Consider the following 22189-nt stretch of genomic DNA (forward strand, 5'->3'; position numbering starts at 1 on the left):
TTGCAAGCTGGCACCAGTTTTCCTCAGTTACCAAAACAGTCTCAAATCACTGTTACAAGGTCTGAGGGCGTATTCTGGGTGTGTAGTGTAAAATCTATTATCTACCTAGTCTGTTTTCTGCTTTTATAGTGTGATATTTTGCCGTCAATGAGCCACTTAACCAAATGGAGAATAAGCTGGAATTTACACTCACAGGATATCCTAACAGAAGTTATATCGTGCCTGCTGCCTGCAGCAATTTAGTGTAGTCCAGCTATGTCCTCTCTCAGCCCTGCTGCATGGTTTTCTCTACGCCTAGGTAACAGGAGGCTACTACCAAGGGGATGCAAAAGTGATTCTAGGGGGGACAATTTGGTCACAGAGTCACAGGATGGTAGGGGTTGGAAGGAATCTCTGGAGATCACCTAGTCTAGCCCCGCTGCCAAAGCAGGTTCACCTACAGCAAGTTGCACAGGATTGTGTCCAGGCGGGTTTTGAATATCTCCAGAGAAGGAGACTCCACAGCCTCTCTGGCCAGCCTGTGCCAGTGCTCGGCCACCCTCAGAGGGAAGTGGATTAGGGAAGGATTTAATCTGACAGTAACATGCCTAGATATATAGAGTTCTAAACATATACAGGTGCATCCCTATTCGTAAGCTGTCAGTACAGCCCTGAATTAGGAGACCTAGTTCAGTTGACCTGAGGCTGACTGGCCTGTAGTTTCCTGGGTCCTCCTTCTTGCCCAGTTTGAAGACTGGACTGACATTGGCTTTCCTCTAGTCCTCAGGCACCTCTGCTGTTCTCCATGACCTTTCAAAGATGATGGAGAGTGGCTCAGCAATAACACCTCCCAGCTCCCTCGGCTCTCGTGGGTGTATCCTGTTGATGCCCATGGAGTTGTGGGTGTCCAGTTTGCCTAAATGATCTCTAACCCAATCCTTCTTGATCAAGGGAAAGTCTTCCTTTCTCTCCAGGCTTCCTTTCTTACCTCCAGGGTCTGGGATTCCTGAGGACCTGCCTTAGCAGTAAAGACTGAAGCAAAGAATGCATTCAGTAACTCTGCCTTCTCTGTATCCTCCATCACCAGGGCACACACCTCATTCACCACACCAGTGGCTCCACATTTTCCCTAGTCTTCCTTTTGGTCGTTTTTTAAAAAAAAGTTACTTAATTCAAAACATGACTGAGACATATTTATGATTTGTAGTAAAGTCTATTAAACTTAACACTTATTAATGTAATTTGAACAGTGATTGCTATCTTTGTGATGGAAAAATCAAGGCATAAATTCTTTTTCTTTTCAGAGTCGGATAGGATGGTTTTCTTTCTCTGTGGTTTTTTGACTAGTCTAATATTTATGTACTCTTCCCATCAGGATTATAGAGTCAACATCTTTCTAAGACAGAAGTGGAATGACCCCAGACTCAAACTACCCAATGATTGGAGAGGTTCAGATACACTGACAGTGGACCCAACTATGTTTAAATGTCTTTGGAAGCCGGACTTATTCTTTGCAAATGAAAAAAATGCTAACTTCCATGATGTTACACAAGAAAATATCCTTCTTTTTATATTTCGGGATGGAGATGTCCTAGTCAGCATGAGGTATTTTATTGATATATTTCTACTCTTTTTTAAAATGACTTGATATGAGATATATATACTGTGTTAGACTTAGTAACATAATACAGTTTATGACTAATATTTAAATTTAGATGACAGTTTGTAAACAATATTACAATGAATTAAATGTGTGTGAAGAAATCTGGTGAAGATTTTTTAAAGCATGTCAGTTGATAGGAGAGCAGGTACTAGAAATTTGAAGCGTATGTATGTTTGTATGTCATCTTAAGCTAACACATTAAGTGAACTAGTATTATTGGAAACAAAATTTAAACCCCTTTGATAATTGCTTAGATTCCTGGAAGCATTATGAAATGGATAATATATCTGAAGTAAAGCCTTCAGCAAAGCAATATAATTTGCAAACCATTCGAATTTCTACATCAACTAAAGAAAATGATGATTACTTACTAATGATATAGGAAGAGGCAGAAATTACAAAATTTTTAAATATAAATGTTTTGTAAAAGTACTGGAACATAATCCTGATTAAGTTCTATACCTTACTGGATGTAGATTTTTTCAGAAAACCCAAAAATATTGTTTAATTTCCTTGCAATTAACGCATATTTTTTTGTGGTTTGACTTGGTTTGTCAACAGTATACACCATGCCATAAAAATAACCATCCACTGAAAATAGCAAATTGGTTGATTAAAAAGGATCTTGTAGTGACTTTACAGATCTGGAGAGTTTAGAGACACAATAATTTTTAGAGATTAGGCTCAATTTCCTGAGTGAATTTTATTCTGGTTTGAACTGGAACATATTGCCCTGATAGAGGAAAAAATTATTACCTGAATATACTACAACATTACCATTAAGAGGGAACCACTTCTGAAATTATGGTCACATCAGCTATTTCTTCCTGAAGTAGAAGTGGCTAGAAAAAATAAAGAAGATCAGAGAGTCTGAATTCTTTTTTGCCCATTCTGAATCAGGATGAGAAAACTCAATCTGGGGACTTTTGCTGACAGTGATCAGAAAAGAAAACATATTGGGCAATCAAAGCATTTCATATGGCTCACTCTGAAGGCCCTGGTTCTGATTTCAGTCGCTTATGTAGCAAGTTTTGAAGTCTGTAGAAATTAATATTTCAAAATAGAAAAGCACTTTCAACTCTAAAGGAAACTTCACATTTGAATGTTAAATGTTAAAATAATGTTAAATAAAACATTGAAACTTTTTTCAAATATTTGCAGCTATTCATAAATGAGCTTATTTGAGTCAACAGGTTAGGTTACCAATAGTGAATATAGAGTGATTACTAACAGAAGTGTCTCTGGTGAAAAAATTCTTCTCTGAAAACTTCCAAGTAACAAAACCAAATTCTATAAAGTTTGAAATTAATATCATCCTCTAAAAATATTCTGTTGATTTTAATAATACACTATGTTCATAAATTATATGTATGCAGGTAAGATTAATTCTTCGAGGCACTGTGGTTTCGTGACATGCTACTAAGATTTTCATTTTTTAAAATAGAAAATTTCTATGCCTTGTATTTTTAGTTTACAGAGATATTATCACATATAAATGAAAGAATCTCCAGTTATCAAAATACGTCATGTCAAAATGCATGTGAGAGAAAGCTGTTGCCTGCATAAATAGTTAAGAATTAGGAAACTGAATGTGGGAATAGAACAGCTAGTGCTCACATGGGCAGTAGAGTCCCACAGAAAAATCTCTTCTGGGTCCTTTCAACATAAATCATCTGGAAAATTGTGAATTGGCACGTGCTTTTGATGATGTCAAAATATCCAGGATAGTAAAGATAAGAGACAACAGCGAGAATTACAAATTAATCTAATGACTAGGCAACAAAGTATGAGATGAAATTCAATTTAAATAACTGAATATTATGCACATGGGAAAAAATTATTTTAACTTTACATAAAAACTGATTGGTTTTCAGGTGGTTATTACCAGCTAGGAAAATGACCTTTGGGTGGTAATGGCTCAGTCTCTGAAAATAACAACTAACAGCTCAGTACTGGTTGAGAGGGTGAATTGAATTCTAGGAAGTATTAGGAATTAAAGAGAAAATGTCATACCACTGTATAAATTCAGGCTATACTTCAGTTCTGGTCTTCCCACTGCAAGAGCGGAGGCAAGGATACTGAACAGCATCCTTTATAAAGAACAGCTAAGTGAGGCAAAACTTCTCACACTGGAAAAAATAAGATAATTGAGGTGGTGGCACAGAGGTCTCTAAATCGTGAATAGCACAGGTAGAGTGGATGGACATTGGTTTTTCACCTTCTTTTCCAGTAAAAGAACTATGACACAGGCTGAAGATAGATAAAAAGAGATTATTAGAGTGTGTGCAGCTTAGCTATGGCATTCCCTGCAGCAGGATGCTGTGCGTGATTAAGGTTTACATGAATTGCAGAAAGCAAGTGGAAGCAAAGCAGCTTCTTGGAGGTGAAAAAATCTGTCAAGATCCCTTAAACACTGAAGCATCACTTCTGGTTTAGGAAGTCCATGAGGTGCAACTTTTGGGAGGCTGCTGGATATCTGGTGAAATATAATTTCCTGATTGCTGTAGTCTCATATTCTTCTACAGGAGTCTGCCATTGGCCACTGCTGGAGACAGGACTTTCTTCTGTATGGCCCTTTGGTTAGGTTATTCTTACATGTATTTTGTCATGTATTAGTAGGTCTCTAATTTGTGAACTGAACTACTATATGTTTAAAACTCTCTATAAAATTTTATACTCAAAATACTAGATAGCTCAATTTCAAACTGCTACTTATTATAACTTTAATGAAATTTTTCTGCTATTTTAGAAGGCAAAAATTAAATACCTGTGATTTTTTCCTTATTGCCATCTACTACTTACATGGAGCTCACACTGTTTTAAAATTGCATTTCTGTATTTTCAGACTGTCTATTACTTTGTCATGCCCTTTGGACTTGACCTTGTTTCCTATGGATACACAGCGCTGCAAGATGCAATTGGAAAGCTGTATGTAAATCAGTCTGTGCATAAAAACCGTTGCCTTCTAGGCATGCCTGAGAATCAGACAAAAAAATGATCAATTCTATGTTGTTCATGTCAACATTTTTAATGAATCTTGAAATTAATATTCAATTGTTCCTACCAACGTACGTGTCCCTATCAAAAATGTTTCTTACAATTATGGCGCTTACGATATGCACTCTGTTTTTATCTTTTGCTATCAAACATAATGACAACTGATGAGTTTTATAAAAACATTTACAATAAACTTAGTAAAATGGAAACACATATCATTTGGAAAAAAGAATCCATGGTTTCCCCAGGTGGTTTTAACTTCCGCAACCCGTGCTGCTTTGTAGGTTGTTGGGGTCCAGTTTACCCCCTTGCATTGATACATAGTATTGTTTGAAAGACTTGACATGGTGCTGAAGGAAAAGTATTTGATATCAACGCATTGAGAGCGTTTATTATGAAACCTTTTGAAAGTGGTTTCAAGGTGTGCTGTGGATGTAGTCAGGCATCTCTCCCTTACCAATCCTTCCCTGGTCTCTAGGTGATTTGATCTTATGAAGGGGCAGCCAGGTCTCATCTCTGAAGGGCTTCATGCCATGCTGGAAGTTGCAGCCAGAATGTTTCTGAAACCCATCTTCTTTCCTGGTCCCCAAGTACAAGAGTGCCTACTCAAGTACAGCCTTTTCCCAACACTCTGATCCCTGGTGATCCCACTTTCATGGTAATTCTGTTTTCCTGAGTAAGGACAAGCATGAAGCAGAGAGAAGGAAAATGGCTTGCTCCAGCCTGTTCCTGCTGTAATACAAAAATTTTGTTTAGTTGTTACTCCACCAGGTCTGGTGGGGAAGATGAGGTTAGGGAAGGGAAGACAAAGCAAAGAAAGAGCAAGGTTAATCAAAGCTGAGCAGGGCATCACAGTGGGGACAAGGTTAATAGTAATAATGATATCAGAGCTTTACAATTTAGTTTTTGATTGCCAGCATTTACCTTTAGAATTGTAGTATGTCCATAGTAGTTCTGCCCAGCACTAATATGTATATACATCAGCTGAAGTGAATTCTTATGGTAAACTCAAATCCGTTTGGGGTTAAACCGGAATTAGACAGTAACATTAATGGAAGTTTGCTCAAGCTTTCTCAATCTGGGTTGCTTTACAAGCATTGCAAGGTATAGTTACTCAAGGAAGAATTACTCATAAAAAAATTCTCCATAACTTTATTTAAACAATCTTATTGTCTCTCTCCGTGCTAAATTGGTATATTCAAATTCAGGAGAATTTGCTCCCTTGGAAAGACAGTGTGCACTAAACTTTCTTCTGCCTTTTAATTCATTTGTCAAAAGTAAGAATGGTACCCATGACCTCCCGTCTGTCTCGCCAGTTCCAACAGTGTTTTCCCTGTTAGCCTTTGGCAGTTTTATTCTACTTAAGTTATTTTCAAATCAATATTTTGTTTCTAGTTCCCAGATTTCCAAAACAGAAAAGGTAACCAGTTTTTACTAAGCTGTTCTCATATCTGCAGTTATGATCCCCAGTTCTACACATCTGCTATAGACAAAATTTTCACTGTCCAGTAATTGTTATCATAAAGAGTCTTGGCAGTTCTGTGATTTGCTATATGTTGCAAGGGGATGACGCTGATTTTATGAATGAAGCATTAAAACAACTGATTTTTTTTTTATATTATCTTCCATCATGGAGCTTTGAGACATTGTGATTTTTGTTAAGTTTTGTGTATCTTAGAGAAGTTAGCTTATGAGCAGTTTACCTTTTTTAATCACAGCTGTTTTTCAAAGATTAAAAAAACCAAACTACTGTCTAATGCATCCAGATAAAAAATGGTTCTTTAAACATTTTTCAGAGGTTTTGAATTGCAAAACGCTGCATTCCAACTCCATCTTTTTTATGTTTCCCCATCTCTGTTCCCATTTAGCACACATTATCTCTGCTTGAATTAAGTTAATCCTTAATAAGCAGAAGGTAGCAGAAAAAAGGCATGTAAAATCGTGGTTATGATTATGCAATTTAATCAATATTGCTTTATGCTTGAATATTGTGAGCCTAATTTTCACGGCTTCTTACTTGGTGGTGTTGTATATATCATGATTTAGACACTCAGATGTATCCTGAAGTCTGTCCATACTCAGGAGATCAGGAATGCACTGAATTGATTTCAGTAGGACCACACGTCTACTTAAATTCCTGGTCAATTATTTCCTGAATGGCAAAGCTTTCATTGATCAGGGCCTCTAATCCGAACAACTAAGCAAAAACCTTGTTTTACACAAAACCCAAGATTCATCACAGTAATTGGGCTGTTAAATTCTTTTGAAGTTACTCGGACTTGTGACTGCCATCAAAGTTCAGTGTATTTTTCATGCTTTGCTGAAGTAGAGTATGAATAAATATGGAGGCTTCAGAGCTGTGGAGAATAGAGCTTTGCTTTCTTTGTTTAGACAGTAAGCACTGTAACAAACACCTCATAATCAGTGTAATATTGCTGATAATGTAATGTTCTACCCACCAAGTCCTAATTTAGGCCTACATAAAAATTCAGTTGTGGATTATTTCATTTTTGTATTTAATTCTTTGAACAGGAAATAGAAAAAGAGTGAAAGAAATATGATACACGGATGCTAGATTTTCTTGCAGAGTTTACTCTGAGATGGTTCTTTAAACTATTATTATTATTTTGTTCTTGCAGTTGGTTACACAACTGATGACTTACGGTTTATCTGGCAGTCTGGCGATCCTGTACAGCTAGAGAAAATTGCTCTGCCTCAGTTTGATATTAAAAAGGAGGATATCGAATATGGTAACTGTACCAAGTACTATAAAGGCACAGGTAGGTAATATAAGTGATTTCCTTGGTAAAAAACTTTAAGCTTCCTTCAATTACTGTTTATAGTTAATGGTTAATATTGCAGTTCATGTCTTACATTTCATGGGATAATATAGATTACTTTTATCTAACAAGTAGTTCATATAATAGTAACTATCATATGTGATTACCACAAACTAAGTCAAATATAGACTAGGTTGAAGATGAGATTGAATGTTTGTGTTAGTGTTACTTACATGTCTTGTGATCTTACTATCACCATTTTGTTTCTATGGTCCTAATACCCATTTATGCTTGTAAGTCTCTAACTTTTCTGAAAGAATGTTCACATAGAATTGTGCCAGATACAGCAAAGTAGGATAATTTTGGTTTTCTGATTTGACTTTTATTCTATAGTTAGCTTCATAGTATTAGAGTTTTCAAATGCTTTGCCCTGCAGGTTCTTCCTTTCTCTAAGTGTTCGGGATAGTCTGTCATTATAAAAAGCTGCCTGCAATCCTCAGCCCTGTATTTATTTAATCCTATGATTATCTTCTGAGAGTGGGCACAAATTTATCCAATGGTTTCTAATTATTAATCTTTTCTACTTTGACTCCTGCGTATAATTATATCCAAACTACTCACATACTGTGGCAACTGCAAGACTTTCTACAACAAAAGTGAGCAGGGTGTATTGCTCTTGCGTTGTATGAGTAAATCTCCCATTAAAACTCAACGAGGATGGCTGTGGTGCTGCAGCTTCTGAGGATCCTCTGCAAGTTTCCTGTTGACTATTCAGCTGAAGTCGAGGGTCTGTTACTTGCAGTTGCTACTGAACTAGATCCCAAGTCTAAAGAGATCTCAAGTAACCTTAGTAGATCTCGGAGTTAAGGAATTTAACTTGAAAAAGATAATGAAAATTGAAAAGAGCTTTGTTTTTTTTAACTGCAGAATTAGTCAGTTCTTAGCCTAACTACATAATTCAGCATCTCAGGTGATTTACCATTTGCAAATAGTGTGAAATTAGTTCTCCTCAGGAAAATTCTGCATTTGTGAAAGCACAACCGACAACTGGCAATCACTGCACTCAAATCTAAGTTGGGATATGGTAGCAGCGTAGAGGCTTACTTAGCAGTGAGGAAAATATTTTATTCTTAATTAAACAATGAATTTACTTTAAAAGATTAGGCTATAAAGTAGTGAGAAATTTAAGGAATGGATCTTGCAATTCCTAAATAAAATTCATACACATAGGAAAATTGGAAAATTTACATTGTATTTGAGGGAAAAAGCAAATACTTCCTCAAGGTTGCTATCTTGTTATTGAAGTTATCATGAACATTTTGAGTTTTGCCGTAAATCTAAAATTAAACATCTAAAAAATCTTTAGATATTTTTGGTATTTTTAGGAACCTTAAAGAAAAATCAAAGAATTGTACACTTTACCATTAAACAGGAAACAAAATCAGTAGTGTTCTCTCAAGATGACAAGTTGAAATGACACTGTGCAAAATGCTTAGTAAAATGGTCACATTTTGTGTGTGTGTCTGTGATTTGAACATTAAAGAAAGGACATGAGAGAACCATCAGAGTGGATGGAGTGACAACATGAAATTTTTAAAAGTTTTCCTAATGCTTTTATTACAAATCCTTTTTGTTTAAAAATTAAGAAGATCCATGTTAATCTCATAATCAAGACTGGAATTAATACTTCATTGAGGTGAATGGAATATTTTAGTACTCTGAATCATTTTTAAAGGGTGTTTTCAGTAATCAGTATTTGCGTGATTTACTTTAAATTCTTATATTGAAGGTATCTTAAAAAGCAGATTTTGCTTACACATAGTTAAAATGAATTCAGTTAAGGATTTTGTCAGGTAATCAAGAGGCAGTGTTGCATGTAGAAGCAAATTTTCAAATTTATGTCTTATGTAGAAGAGTCTTGCCGATTGCAGAGAACGTAGTCTTTACTGCCTGTTTATGTCAACTGACCTTTTATCATACCTACTTAAGTAGAAAGAGGGTCGATAGATTTGGGGTGACTTTTTGTGGCAATAAATTGAATATTTAATGCAAATGCCTATTCTTTTTTTATCAATATATATGACAGATCCATTATCATATGCCCAAACGGCAATTTTAAGATGATTTATGGCACTGAATTGATAAAATAGAGAAGATAAATAGATATATTTTTGACAGATTCTATCTTCTAAATCAGCTTTGTACCAACTTGATTGATAGCTATAGACTGATCTGAATTTTGAAATTGTTGTAAAATAACATGAGAATGCCTTTTCCTTCTGATAGAATAGTTTAGAAAGTTGTTTTTACAATGCTATGGTGTTAATATTAACGTAAAAATACCAGTTCTGCTGGTTGAGTGAAAATATGAGCAGAATTTGTTTTCTGGTTATCGGACTTCCTGATCCATCTGTTACCTCCAGCAATACCTCTAGTATCTGCAGGTTTATTTTTTATTGAATTAATCTTAACAGATATCTTCTGAAATGTTTGTGTGCTTTAGATCCTCATTTTAAAAAATTTGAGGCAGTATTCCTTGTTTTCAAAATTTACACTATTTTTAGAGTATTTTTAAAAAATTCTGTGCCAATTTTAGAAGTCACCTGTACCAGGTTACAGTACTGGGAGAATCTCTGCTTGGAGTCACATGCAGATCACCTCTTTCTATTCTAAACTTTCTACACTAATATTTCTTAATTCCATCTTTTGCACAAATTAATGCTAAGTAGGATTTTCGGATGAGCTTAAGCTAGTATGACTGCTGGACCCCATTCGTTTTATGTGGACTACATCTTGAAACCAGCATCAAGATGAGAGTCACTTTAACTATCTGTTATTGATATGCTGTGAAAAAAACAGAGGGGGCCGTATAGAGCACAGAGAGTACCACATGCCTGACCACGCTTGGCAGTTATATAGATCTGTGATTTGAACACTTTTTTTTCTAATTAAACTCTTTGCCTTTGTAAAGAAAATCAAATCATTCAGCTTTTGCTCTTAACTTAAATAGAGAAAGACCTGGAAGATACAGATCAGAAGAGGTTGACCTGCAAAGCACGTTAAACATTAATGCATTTATTTCTTTAAAGGTTATTACACTTGTGTAGAAGTAATCTTCACTTTAAGAAGACAAGTTGGATTTTACATGATGGGTGTTTATGCTCCTACACTGCTAATTGTTGTTCTATCGTGGCTGTCATTTTGGATCAATCCTGATGCAAGTGCTGCAAGAGTCCCACTGGGTAACCTGCGTTTACACATACCGTCACAATCCACTTTAATGCCATTGAGCCATTCTCAGTTGCTTTGACAACATGACACTGGACACTGAAAGCAACTTCACTGCCATTATCCGCTCATCATTTTCACTGAAACTTCCTCATTCCTAGTCCTGTAAAATCCACATTAAGATGTCATTTGATAATGGTTCCAGCATTTGTGTGATAAGCACACTATCTCTGCCTCTCTCCACCCAGACAAATCTGATCTTTCCCATGTACAGGTGGTGCTGCAGACACTGTGGCAATATGCAGTTTAAGGGAATTTGAACATTTGAATAATCAGTAAGAAAGCAGGATGATGAGTAAGGCTCTAAATAGCTTGGAGCAATTTTTCTGAAGATTAATAGAAACAGAATGATGCCTGGAAGAAAATTAGCATCCTTGTTACCTGATTGGCTTTATTTCATTAGAGACTCAGTTCATGAGAGTACTTCAGGCTTGTGCATTTGTGCTGCTCAGCGCAACGCAGTAGGCAGGCTCTTCATTTGTTATGAAATAGTAGGACTCAGAGTTAATCAAAACAATATTATCTTGACTAATTGGATTGTACATGGGACTCCAGCTCTGGGGTGGCCAAACCTGCTGACCTCAAGAGCTCAATGAAATGCGGAGCCAGGCTCTTGCATCCTGACACTTCTCCTATTTAGATTCCCTTCCCCATGCCATGACTTCTCCTTCCCCATGCTCTGGCCTCCCTGTGCTCACCTTTTCCCTGGCACTCCCACCTCCCCGAGTCCATACTTCCCAAGTCTTTTCCATGTGCCAGGAGGTTCAGTGCACCTGTTTTCAAGACTCCAGGAGTGCAGTTGCAGAATCACTCCAGCCTCCTGCCTTCCTCAGAAACCTCTCACCCACACTTGTACCTCCACAGCCCCCCAGGATATGACCCCTGTGCAGCCTCACATGCATGAATGTGTGTTGATAAGCACTGGAGACCCTTGGAGTCAGGACCTGCCACATCACCTTACCAGTCTGTGTCTGTGATCTGCAGAGTCTTGCAGCAGTGGGTAGATGAAATCCCTGTGTTAAGAGCCAGCTGGAGCAGGGATAGTGTCGAGTTTTGTTAGGTGGAAAAGCATCCACATACCCCCTGGCCTGAGCCCCGTTGCTCCCATCTCAGGTCATCTACCATATCTCTTCCTCCTCCAGTGATATGACAGGCAAAATAAACTAAGAGCTGCAAAAAACATGCAATTTAAGAAGGATATGAAGGTCCTTGAATGTGTCTAGAGGAGGGCAACAAAGATGATGAAAGGGCTGGAAGGAGAGTGGCTAAGGACTTTGGGTTTGTCTGGTTTGAAGAGAAGGAGGCTAAGGGGCAACCTCATCGCTCTCTGCAGCCTCCTGAGGAGGGAACGTGGAGAGGGAGGTGCTGAGCTCTTCTCCCTGGGATTCAGTGATAGGATGTGTGGGAATGGTTCAGAGCTGCTGCAGGGGAGGTTTGGACTGGACATTAGGAAGCATTTCTTTACCGAGAGGGTGGACAAACACTGGAACAGGCTTCCTGGAGAGGTGGTCGATGCCCCAAGCCTGTCAGTGTTTAAGAGGCATTTGGGCAATGCCCTTAAATAACATGCTTTAACTTTTGGTCAGCCCTGAAGTGGTCAAACGGTTGGACTGGATGGTCATTATAGGTCCCTTCCAACTGAAATAGTCCAGTCTATTCTAAAATCTGGAGAACCATAAATGGAGTGCTGCTTTTGTGAGCCACAGTTGGCTACCTTGCTGGAATTAAATGTAACAAAGACACTATTTTGTTATATTTATTGTATCTTTTTTCTAGGAGTCTATTTCAGAATACAAATCAGCTTTTTTTATTTTGACCTTTAAAAATGTTATTTGGGGCGGAGTCACAATCTGTATTAGTTTGAAAGCAAGTAACAAATATAATCTCTTACCTTGAAAAGTAGCAAGGATGCATTCCATAGTGTGAAACATAAGACATTTTAAGAAAAAAAGTGTGGGAAAAATATAGCATGCGTTAAATTAAAGAGGCAGAAACAAGAACTGGAAATATTTTTCACATAGTGAGCTCCAATACGATCAAAAGCTGAGCTGTATTTCCACTTTTATAATCCTGCACTTCAAATAGCCAACCAGACAGGCTTATTAATTGTACATTAGATTTATAAGAGGCATAGTGCTGATTTATGTAACATGGATGTCTTTGTGACTAAACATGCATGCTTATTTATTGTTTATTTGTTTCATTTATTGTAAGCGTTTATTTGCTTCTTTTATGTATTAGCATTTTTGAAATAATGCATTTTCAAAGGTACTAACCATTGGCCTGGTTATGTGACTTTTCCTGAATCCCCAGAGAAGCAAAAAAACTCTAAATCTGACTGTCCTTTAGATAAGAGTCAGTATTTAGTAACGCAAGTTGTTAACACTGTCACTGGGGTAAGATCTGGTTTCTCCAGTTTGCAGGAGGGCAACAAACTAACTGTTCTAGGTACATCCTTGAAGGCAGTTGACCTTGAAATCTAACACGATCAGTATTTGGGTGTCAAGTGAATGGTATCTAGTCACAAGAAAGTGTTACCAGTGGCCACTACACTCCCAATGACTAGATACGGATCTCATCAGATGGGAAGCTACTTCGCATTTAGTTATGAGTATCTTAATGCAGTCGTCCCTAGAATTAAGTATAGTGGGCTACTGCTCCCCGTGGCAAGGGATCTCAGAAGTTTCCAGGTGATTTAGGGATGCAAGACACTTTGCAAGCCAGTAAGCAGAATATGTTTTTGTAGACTGATTAATGTTCTGGGAAAAAGGATATATGTTTGTTTAAAGAAAAAGCCTGTGTCCATGTAAGAACTAAATAAGTTGCAAGCTCTATTTATACCTGTATCATTTCACCCAACTGGATTTTCTGGTGATAGGGAAGTCCACAAAGAACTGGTATCTGGACAGCTGTGACTTAAGTGATGTAAAGGCTGATATCACTGAATGCTTCTGTCTAATTAGATGCTGGTGTTTCACCTTTTGATGAGCCTGACAGAGGACTCTCCAGTTCTTTACAGGTGGAAGGTATGCCAGCATCCATTTAAAAAATTCCTTTCTTCACTGCCACGTGATGCCCAAAGGGAGTAAGATCTTCCCTGGAGCTGTAGGGATCTGAGGGACATTGGACTTTTGTCCACCTGCAGCAGCCTGACAGCTGCTAAAAAGGTAACTAAGAGCTTGGAGTAGTGATCAATAATATATTCCCCATATACAAAGGACAGTTAGGTCTGCAGCCAGGCATGCCTCCCATCACTCCTGTCCTCAGGTCTGTCTCAGCTCCAGTCCTTTCATTTTATAAAATTGTAACGAATGTAGCGTCTTAAAGGAAAGACATAAAGTTATATGTTAAAACTATAGTATGAAGAAGGATTGGCAAGATTTATCTCTTTTAGTGTACGAAGTTTAAAGAGAGAAGAGAATGTACTAGCGATATCGAATTACAAGGAAAGCAAGGCACAATATTATGTTTTTCAATAACATTAGTGAGATGAAGCCAGACATTTTTAAAGCAGTAATATAAACCAGAAAATACTATTTTATACGGCACAATTAACCTGTGAAATTCACTACCAGAAGATAGTGCTGAGGCAAGTAAGTTTGATGGATTCAAAAAAGGGAGATTTATTTATCTGTCAGCATATACTGAAGTGCATTGCTGGACTGGCACTTTCAGAAATTATCCACATGTAACTTTAGGTAGTATTTTTAAATAGTAGCTCTGTCCAATCATGCTTTAGGCTGGGAGCTAACCAACCTTACCAGTAAGCTAAACTTTGCCATCAGGAGGGATGCCACGGTAGGGGCAAAAAAGCGGAGGTATTTCTTCGAAAGGCCATCTTTCCCTTTACTTTGCAATTGTGGAGGAAGGAGCTCTGTCCCTTCTCTTTGGTGCTCCCTGAGAAGAAAAGAGGGAATTTATTTTTTTAATAAGTAATCTTGCAGTTTATTTGTTCATTCTCCTCAGTCACATTTGAGCCTTGAGCTTTGGACTGTGTTATGTAGGTACCTAGTGCAGCTGCGGCCAGAGGTGCAACTTCCAACTCTGGTACTAGGGTCTCTGAGGCCATGCCAGTTGCTCTGATCTGGCAGCAAACAGTTGCTTGATAGAATATTTCTGTGCTTCTATCTCGCTTTATTGTTACCTTGAAAACCTAGAAGTTTCTCAGATTCTGGGAATGAACTTTTCATCCTAGGAATCCAGACAAATGGAAATTAGCAGCAGGTCACCATGACCTCAATTGCTCTACTGAACAAATTGATGAAAGCTCCACTAAAATGTTTTCAGCTAGTAGAATTAGTAAGTTAGCTTTGTAGAATTAAACCTGAGATTGTAAGATCTAGTATTTTAAGCTCTACAAAGTGGTTGTACAAATAGCAAAGACTTTTAAAGTTAGTAGGAAAAAAGTTACGATATCCAAGATGTTGAACCAGTCCATATCATTGGCTAATTTGGTTATTCAGGGTAAGGGGTGAGGCTGCCTTTCAGAAGTCTAGCATAGACATGCATGGTACTTGATACAGTGTGCTGTTGGGAAAGGAAAAGCAAGCTGGGCATAGGCAGAGCTGTCCTATATATGTTAAGAGGCAGTACAGCCTTATTTTTACTTGTTATTGCAGTTCCTTATGATCCATAATTAGTGTTCATCCCCAGACAGCTGGTGTTGGTCAGTGAAAATATATTTTTAAAAAATGGGACTATTCTGTGCTCACTTTCTATCCATATGGGAGTGTTTGTACTTGAATGTTTCAGATACAGTAGATGGAAAATAAGCCAGAGTGGACACTGAGGATTGTCTGTTCAGTATTTGCCATGTCATTCTGATCTGAGATAGCACATCTGGCCGTTCTTTATTATCCCAATGGACAAAAAAATCCAGCTTTGCAATGATACGTTGATATTATACATTTCTAAATAAAACTTCATAAAAGTTTGTATTTTAAAATTGTACAACTGCAATATTTTCTTTGTATTTTCTCTTCAGTGTTCTAGCAGCTAGTAAATTGCCCATTTGAGATTAATACCAAACAAAATGTCATATCAATCTTAGTAAAATCCAATGGGAACAGTAGCAAAAGAATGATGTGTTATTTATGATCAACTAGAATTGAAGACTTTTGTAGGCCAATACTGATGCTTTCAATTTTATCAACATTTTCACATCCTCAGTTACTTAAAATGGATCAGAAGAAAATGATCTCTCTGTGAATGACAAAATTTTTCATGCTTTGGATAGCACATGTGACCAATATAAGAAATGTAGTTGATACTAACTGAGTATCTTTTTGGCCAACAGTTTCTATACACATCAATTACTAACTAAAGATTTTTATCACTAGTGTTCACAAAACCAAAATGGGACATTCCAAACTGAGAGATTGAACTAAGTTTTCCCCAAGTAACAGCCATTTCTAAAGTTAGCTTTTTCCAAAGGTAGCTGTTCATGCTACTATTTCTGTTTCATAGGAGCAGGTGGGCAATCTTTCTTTGAGATCAGGCTTGTATTTTGTGTCTTGTGATGTCAGCCCTGTCTTGGTGGTGACATTTGGAAGCCTTGTTAGGAGAAAAGCTTGTTGAAACCCAGTTTGTGATGAGTGTGACCTTTCAACATCCTTTGCAGATGTGGGGGGATTTTTTATCATAAAGGCTTCCTGAAATGCCCTTTATCTAGAAAGCTTCCTCTAGATCCCAAAGCTCAAATAGGGAACGATTGTAGACCCTTAGTCACCTCAGTGTTTTCATCTTCACAGTGAATCAGGAACACAGACTTTTTAATGTGCTGGTACAGCTTTGCTCTTCAGCAAAAACTTTGCTTTCACCTAAGGTTTGCATATCACACTTGTGGACAGGTCATTCAGAGAATTGCTCTTGCTGTAGTGCAGTTCAGGTTTCCGGGACAACAGTAATCTAATTTAAAGGACTTGGAGTCTTTTGGTTTAGGTATCATATATTTCTCTTCCATCTTCTCAGACTTAGATGCATGTTGTAAGATAAGCCTTTGGAAAGCCCATTTCCTAACTAACTGTGTGACGTGTGATGGGGCAGGAAAACCACAGCAACCAGTTTAGTCCCACTTGTTTGTTTCTCTGTTTATAAAATGACGGTACTCATTATTAGTAATTCATCGTTAATTGCAATGTGCTACCTAAGTGTTTGGTTTAACTTGTTCATTAACTGAAGGCATGTGCACTTTGTATACCTGCTGCACCGACCACATTGTGAAGTCCCATTCACTGTTACAAAACGTCATTCAGTATTGTCTGTTTCAGAGGAAGAGCACGACCAGTGTCAATCAGGGTAAGTTTTCTTTAATCAATGTATTGTTTTTCTTTCCGTAGGTATTTTCTCAGTGCTCAGCTTGGCATCTGAATGTACCACTCTTGCCGCTGAACTTCCCAAAGTGTCTTACGTGAAGGCCTTAGATGTCTGGTTGATTGTTTGCCTTCTCTTTGGGTTTGCGTCCCTGGTGGAGTATGCTGTGGTTCAGGTAATGCTAAACAATCCAAAGAGAATCGAAGCCGAAAAAGCCAAGATTGCCAAGGCAGAGCAAGTGGAAGGGAAGGGTGGAAATGCTGCTAAGAAGAACACTGTGAATGGCACAGGGACTCCTGTCCACATCAGCACTTTACAGGTAGGAGCTGCGAATTTGTGTACGCGAAATCAGCATTATCCTCTATTAACACAATTCCAGGAATATACTGTCGTAATAGTTTTGGATAGTGCTTAATCTTAGAAGTGACCAAGACATGAAAAACATGCTGGTTATTAATGGCTAGCAATCTGACCAGTTGGTCCCTGGTGATTTGGGGTCAGATGTACTAAATGAAAAATTTGTCTTTTAATATCCTAGCGCCATGGTTGCTGCTGAGCTTCAGGTAAATAAAGTAGCAAGCAGCTTTACAGTTGCTATTTTTCTCATAATAAATAGCAGCTGTCAAACTGTAACTATTCAGAGGACAGGACTCTCAGTCAGTATTTGCTGAGAGTGTACTCAAATAACACCCGTCTCATTGCTTTCCCTGGGATGGCCACAGCTGCACCACATTGCATGTCAAGCATCTCTGAAGCCAGGGATCCAGAAGTCTTGGCATTTGTAAACAAAAAGACAGGTCTGTTTGTCTGTCAAACAGTTCCTGCATTTCTCACGTTGCCAGATAGAGTTTATGGGCAAATTGGTCAGATCTCATTATGTGGCTAAAGATGAGATGTACATCTTTGCTTGGGCCAAAGTTTTCCATCATGTTGCTAAATTCCTGGTGTTGTAAAACTCCCGGTTTCTGCTCCAAGAGTTATCGGACATCGCAGGCCAACTGCCCTCAGTCTTGAGTGATATTTAATTGACTTAATTGACATTTATTCTGCAGAAGAAAATATGCTGTGCTATAATATGTGGAATATGGATTTGGCATATAGTTTTCAATGACTCAGCAATTTTGATGGGTAAAATAAAGCTGTTAGGCCAGATCCAAGTGATAATATTGGTAGCGTACAATGTGACTTTAACTTTTCTTTAAGGGGGGAGTAGTTTATGCTGGCAGGAACCCTGTCCTGGTATCAAGCTGTCATTGCCCCATAACTAATTACCCCCAGTCCAGAGGAGCTGCAGATATCGCAGAGCGGTGCCCTTATCTGCCATAATTCTGATCTGGTAGAAGAGTCTCCTGGGAACTGTTTAGGCAAGCAACCAGGCTGAGCTTAGAGCAACCCCATGACTGCTTCGGCTTGTGTCTCAAGTAATTCCCCAAGCCCAGGCAACATGGGAATAGAGTAGAAAGAAAGATGGCTCTGCTACATTTTTGCTTCCCCTGAGCCGAATGTGATATTTTTGTGTTCAGTAATTTGCAGGTCCCAAATCCAGCTGTTTCTTGTGACAAAATAGTTGCAAAGTCCAGCAGAGCAGCATAAAATCTATTTATTCCTATTTCAAGTACTTAACAAGTGTAAGTGTTCAGCTTGATCAGTCACAAGATTAACAATAAATTACAGTTTTTCAGTAATGTGAAGAAAACCAAATCACTAAATTAATGACTCTCCTCAGTGCATACACCCTTTAAGGTGCTTGCCATTGTCATAACCATAAGGAGAATAAAATGATAACTTTTATCACCTGTGCTAGCCTTTCATCTTTTAATAATTTTTTTTCAAGAAGGCAAGTTTGGGTGTAGAGTACATATTAAGACTTAGAGGAAGGGATATCATTGTCCACAAAAATTAAGCAACATTCCCCATTAGTGGTGTCTAGCAGTAGGCTGAAGGATTTTAGGATTCAGACCTCGGTCTTCCCTCCAAGTTCTTGCAGTATCAGTTCCAGCATGTCATGTTTGACTTAGACTTTTCAGGATCTTCCCAGTTTGTTATGAGAGACCTTTAACATTCCAATATCTATAGTCTCTGCAACAATAATCTGTGTTGGATTTATACGGAGTCCTGGGCATGCATAGCTTCTGGTGATCTTTATACAGAGAGTTACAAAACATTTGTTTACTGAGACATATTGGAAATATGTATTCGTCACTGTAAAAGCTGGTCATGTGGCTGAGTGGTCTCCTCCCTCATGGCTAGTGATCCAGCTTGGATCCAGTTACCTCCTTTGAAATATAACCTACCTGAGGAAGGGTGTCCTGGGCTGGTAATTTCTGGGAAGATCACCAGGCTGAGATAGAAAAAGATCCCAGACCGATGAATCATTTGACATCAGGATGAGGTAGGACAGTGATGCTAGGTTTTATATATTTGAATGCTATAAATCTGCCTAGCTGAAAACTCCCTCTCTGAACCAGCTACCACGTAGGAGTACTTTGAAAGTTCTCGGTCCTGGAGAAACCTGTACTAAACTCCTAAGCCAGAACAGATCAAAATCTTTCGGTAGCTCTGACTCCTAATCCAAAACTAGGCCTACCTCACGGAATTTGGATTGCTCCTATACAGACCTAGTAGTGATCAAGTAGAGAATGCATTTGTCATATGGCAAATATGCGAGGGAGGAAAACATTAAAGAAATGGGTAATGGAAAAGAACTGTGTGTTGAAAGGCATAAAGAATATGAAACAAAAAGAGGCCAGAGTGCTCTCCTAGAACTTCAGGAGCTGTTTCTCATCAGAGTCGTGTATGTGAGGAGAGAGCAAATACGGTGCTAAATGTCTGGAAAGACTTAGGCGAACCAATGTATACCTTTAGGAGAGAAGGACAACTTAGAACTGCATCCATGAAACAAGTATGCATCCCCTAGGAACATTTGAGGGTGTTGTTTTTCCACATAGGAGGTGATACTAAGGCAAAAGTGACTGAGGGTATAGCTAGAAATCTCACCATAGCTAGGTTTGGAACAGTGGATAGACCAGATGGGACTCAAAGGTAAAGCCAATGGGAAAGACCTGGAAGCAGAAAACTCCAAGTGGGGAAAAACAGAGAGCATGAATAATTGCATTTATAAATGTTTCTTATGAAGCACTTACTTATTATGAGACATCAGCTGAATGGTGCTGATACATATCTGTAAGTTATTAGAGGGGAATTGAGTTTTAAAAGAGAAACTACTTTATTTCACTTGAAAATGCCCCTGATCCTGATGCCGGGCCAGTTTGCCAGCGTTCCCCAAGCAGCAAGCTGCACTCTTGCTGCTTCTTGCAGCCATGCAGCATTGCAGCAGTGGTGTATCTACAGGAGATTTGGGGAAGGGGCTGGTATGTAAAGTGCAGAGGGGTTACTAGGGTGGGAAGGTCCCAGGAATGGGAAGGATCAGAGGGAGCGCAGGGAAGCAAGTGAGGTGGTCAGGCATCCCTGGTTCCAGTTTTCATGGAAAAACTTGTTTTCATGTGCTTGCTCCATTTGTGAAAGATAAAAATGACATCTGGTCTAGAGACTTGGCATGTTTGATATTAGTTAAAACCAAGCCATAACAAAACCACATGATCATACTTAAAAATGCAAACAGCTATTGTTCCTTTTGTACGACAAGAAATTGGGTAAAGGGGTAAACTGTTCATTTTATTCTAAACATTAAAAGCTTGATGCCATTCGTAATTGAAGGTGAGGAGAAGAGATCTCCTGTAACAGAACCTGTAAGGATCCACCTGGAAGTTTTCAGCGCAAAACGCTTTTGGCACTGTGTCAGTAGAGTCAGTACTCGTGACCGATAGTGATGAACAGCAACAGTGAAGATGGCAGGATGAAAACAATGCTCATAATTTGCCAATCACCCAAAGATGGAGAAAGGCTTCCATGGATGCATAGATACTTCTCCTCTCCAGCAAATCCTGGGTACTGGCTGATGTAAAACCTGTACGTTGCCAGCATATGCCAAACCCCCGAGTCCGTGCTTTATGACTCATGCCCCCTCCAACAAAAACCCTTGAAATGTCAGTGCCATTTTAAGCCCAGAGTTTTATCGATATGACTGTCTGATTAAAGTCAAGTGGTCCATCTGGCAAGATCACCCTGAATCTGTAGAAAAAGAGAAAATTCAGCATAAGCACTTCTGATGTGTTTTTTCTAGGAGTGGCGGTGGCTATGCATTTACAGGCAAGAAGCCATCAGAAAGTACAGTTTGGCTCCCTTAGCTCATAGCGGCTGCAAGTAGATGCTGTTCTAAGCAGAGGAGAAAATTATGCAACCTGGGGGTAACTGCTGGCACTGTTTTTTTATTGGGAATCCTCAGTAGGAGTTTGCCTGTGTTTCCTAGCAATGCAGCATCATACAGTGAGAAAAACAAGCAAAAAGGGAAATGTTTTGAAGATGAATCCGTTTCTTTTTGCTTTCACTGGTGACGTGATTACAGGGAGAGATTGCACTGTTAACTATAACAACACCCCTCGATTTGAAAAGTCACATTTTCATCAAGCCCATTTATAGAAGCTGTCCCCCACAGATAATGTGCTGATGACTGGAGAGAACATTTGCTAAAAGAATAGCTCTGGCAGATGATGAATAGTGCTATGCAAGTGGTGGTAATAGCTATAAACCCAGTTATTTTAAAAAAGAAGTAGTGCTATTGCTTGCCTTATCTTGTCAGAGACACATCTGACAAGGCTCTGAAACCTGGTATGGGTTATGTTCATCTCTACTGATTTATAAATGTATCTGACCGTTGGTGATGACCTGTCGTGACCTGATCTTCCCATATTTTCTTTTCCTCTCGAGGGGCACACCAGACTCAGATTTTTGTAGAACCACCAGAAACCCAGTTTACATTTTACCTTGTACACAAAACCACAGGCTGCAGTCTATTTTAATAGCTCCTGACAGCATTTCAGGTACAGAGTAGGTACTTTCTGCTCTAGTGACTCACGTATCTGTCCTTGGAGCTAATTCAGAACATGACTGTAAAGAGGCCCCAAGCAATCTGCTTTGAGCAGGCGGTTGGACTAGATGATCTCCAGAGGTCCCTGCCAGCCTCAGCTACGCTGTGATTCTGTGATATTTTTTATATAAATATTTTTTGTGCTGTATTTTGCAAGGAATATTTGGAATATGATAGCAAATT

General features: G+C 38.5%; 1 protein-coding gene across 1 annotated transcript in view; it reads left to right on the forward strand.

Moving 5' to 3' along the window:
- GLRB (glycine receptor, beta) overlaps positions 1–17434 on the forward strand; it is a 39837-nt gene extending 22403 nt beyond the window's left edge. The window contains exons 4-8 of the mRNA XM_009700256.1: positions 1355–1584; positions 4488–4570; positions 7279–7419; positions 10509–10661; positions 17046–17434. Of these exons, the coding sequence (XP_009698558.1) occupies positions 1355–1584; positions 4488–4570; positions 7279–7419; positions 10509–10661; positions 17046–17434 (996 nt within the window). The remainder of the gene's footprint in view (positions 1–1354; positions 1585–4487; positions 4571–7278; positions 7420–10508; positions 10662–17045) is intronic.
- Positions 17435–22189: the final 4755 nt, after the last annotated feature.

The sequence above is a fragment of the Cariama cristata genome, unplaced genomic scaffold (assembly GCF_000690535.1).
Source record: "Cariama cristata isolate BGI_N322 unplaced genomic scaffold, ASM69053v1 scaffold1535, whole genome shotgun sequence".
Taxonomy (NCBI): domain Eukaryota; kingdom Metazoa; phylum Chordata; class Aves; order Cariamiformes; family Cariamidae; genus Cariama; species Cariama cristata.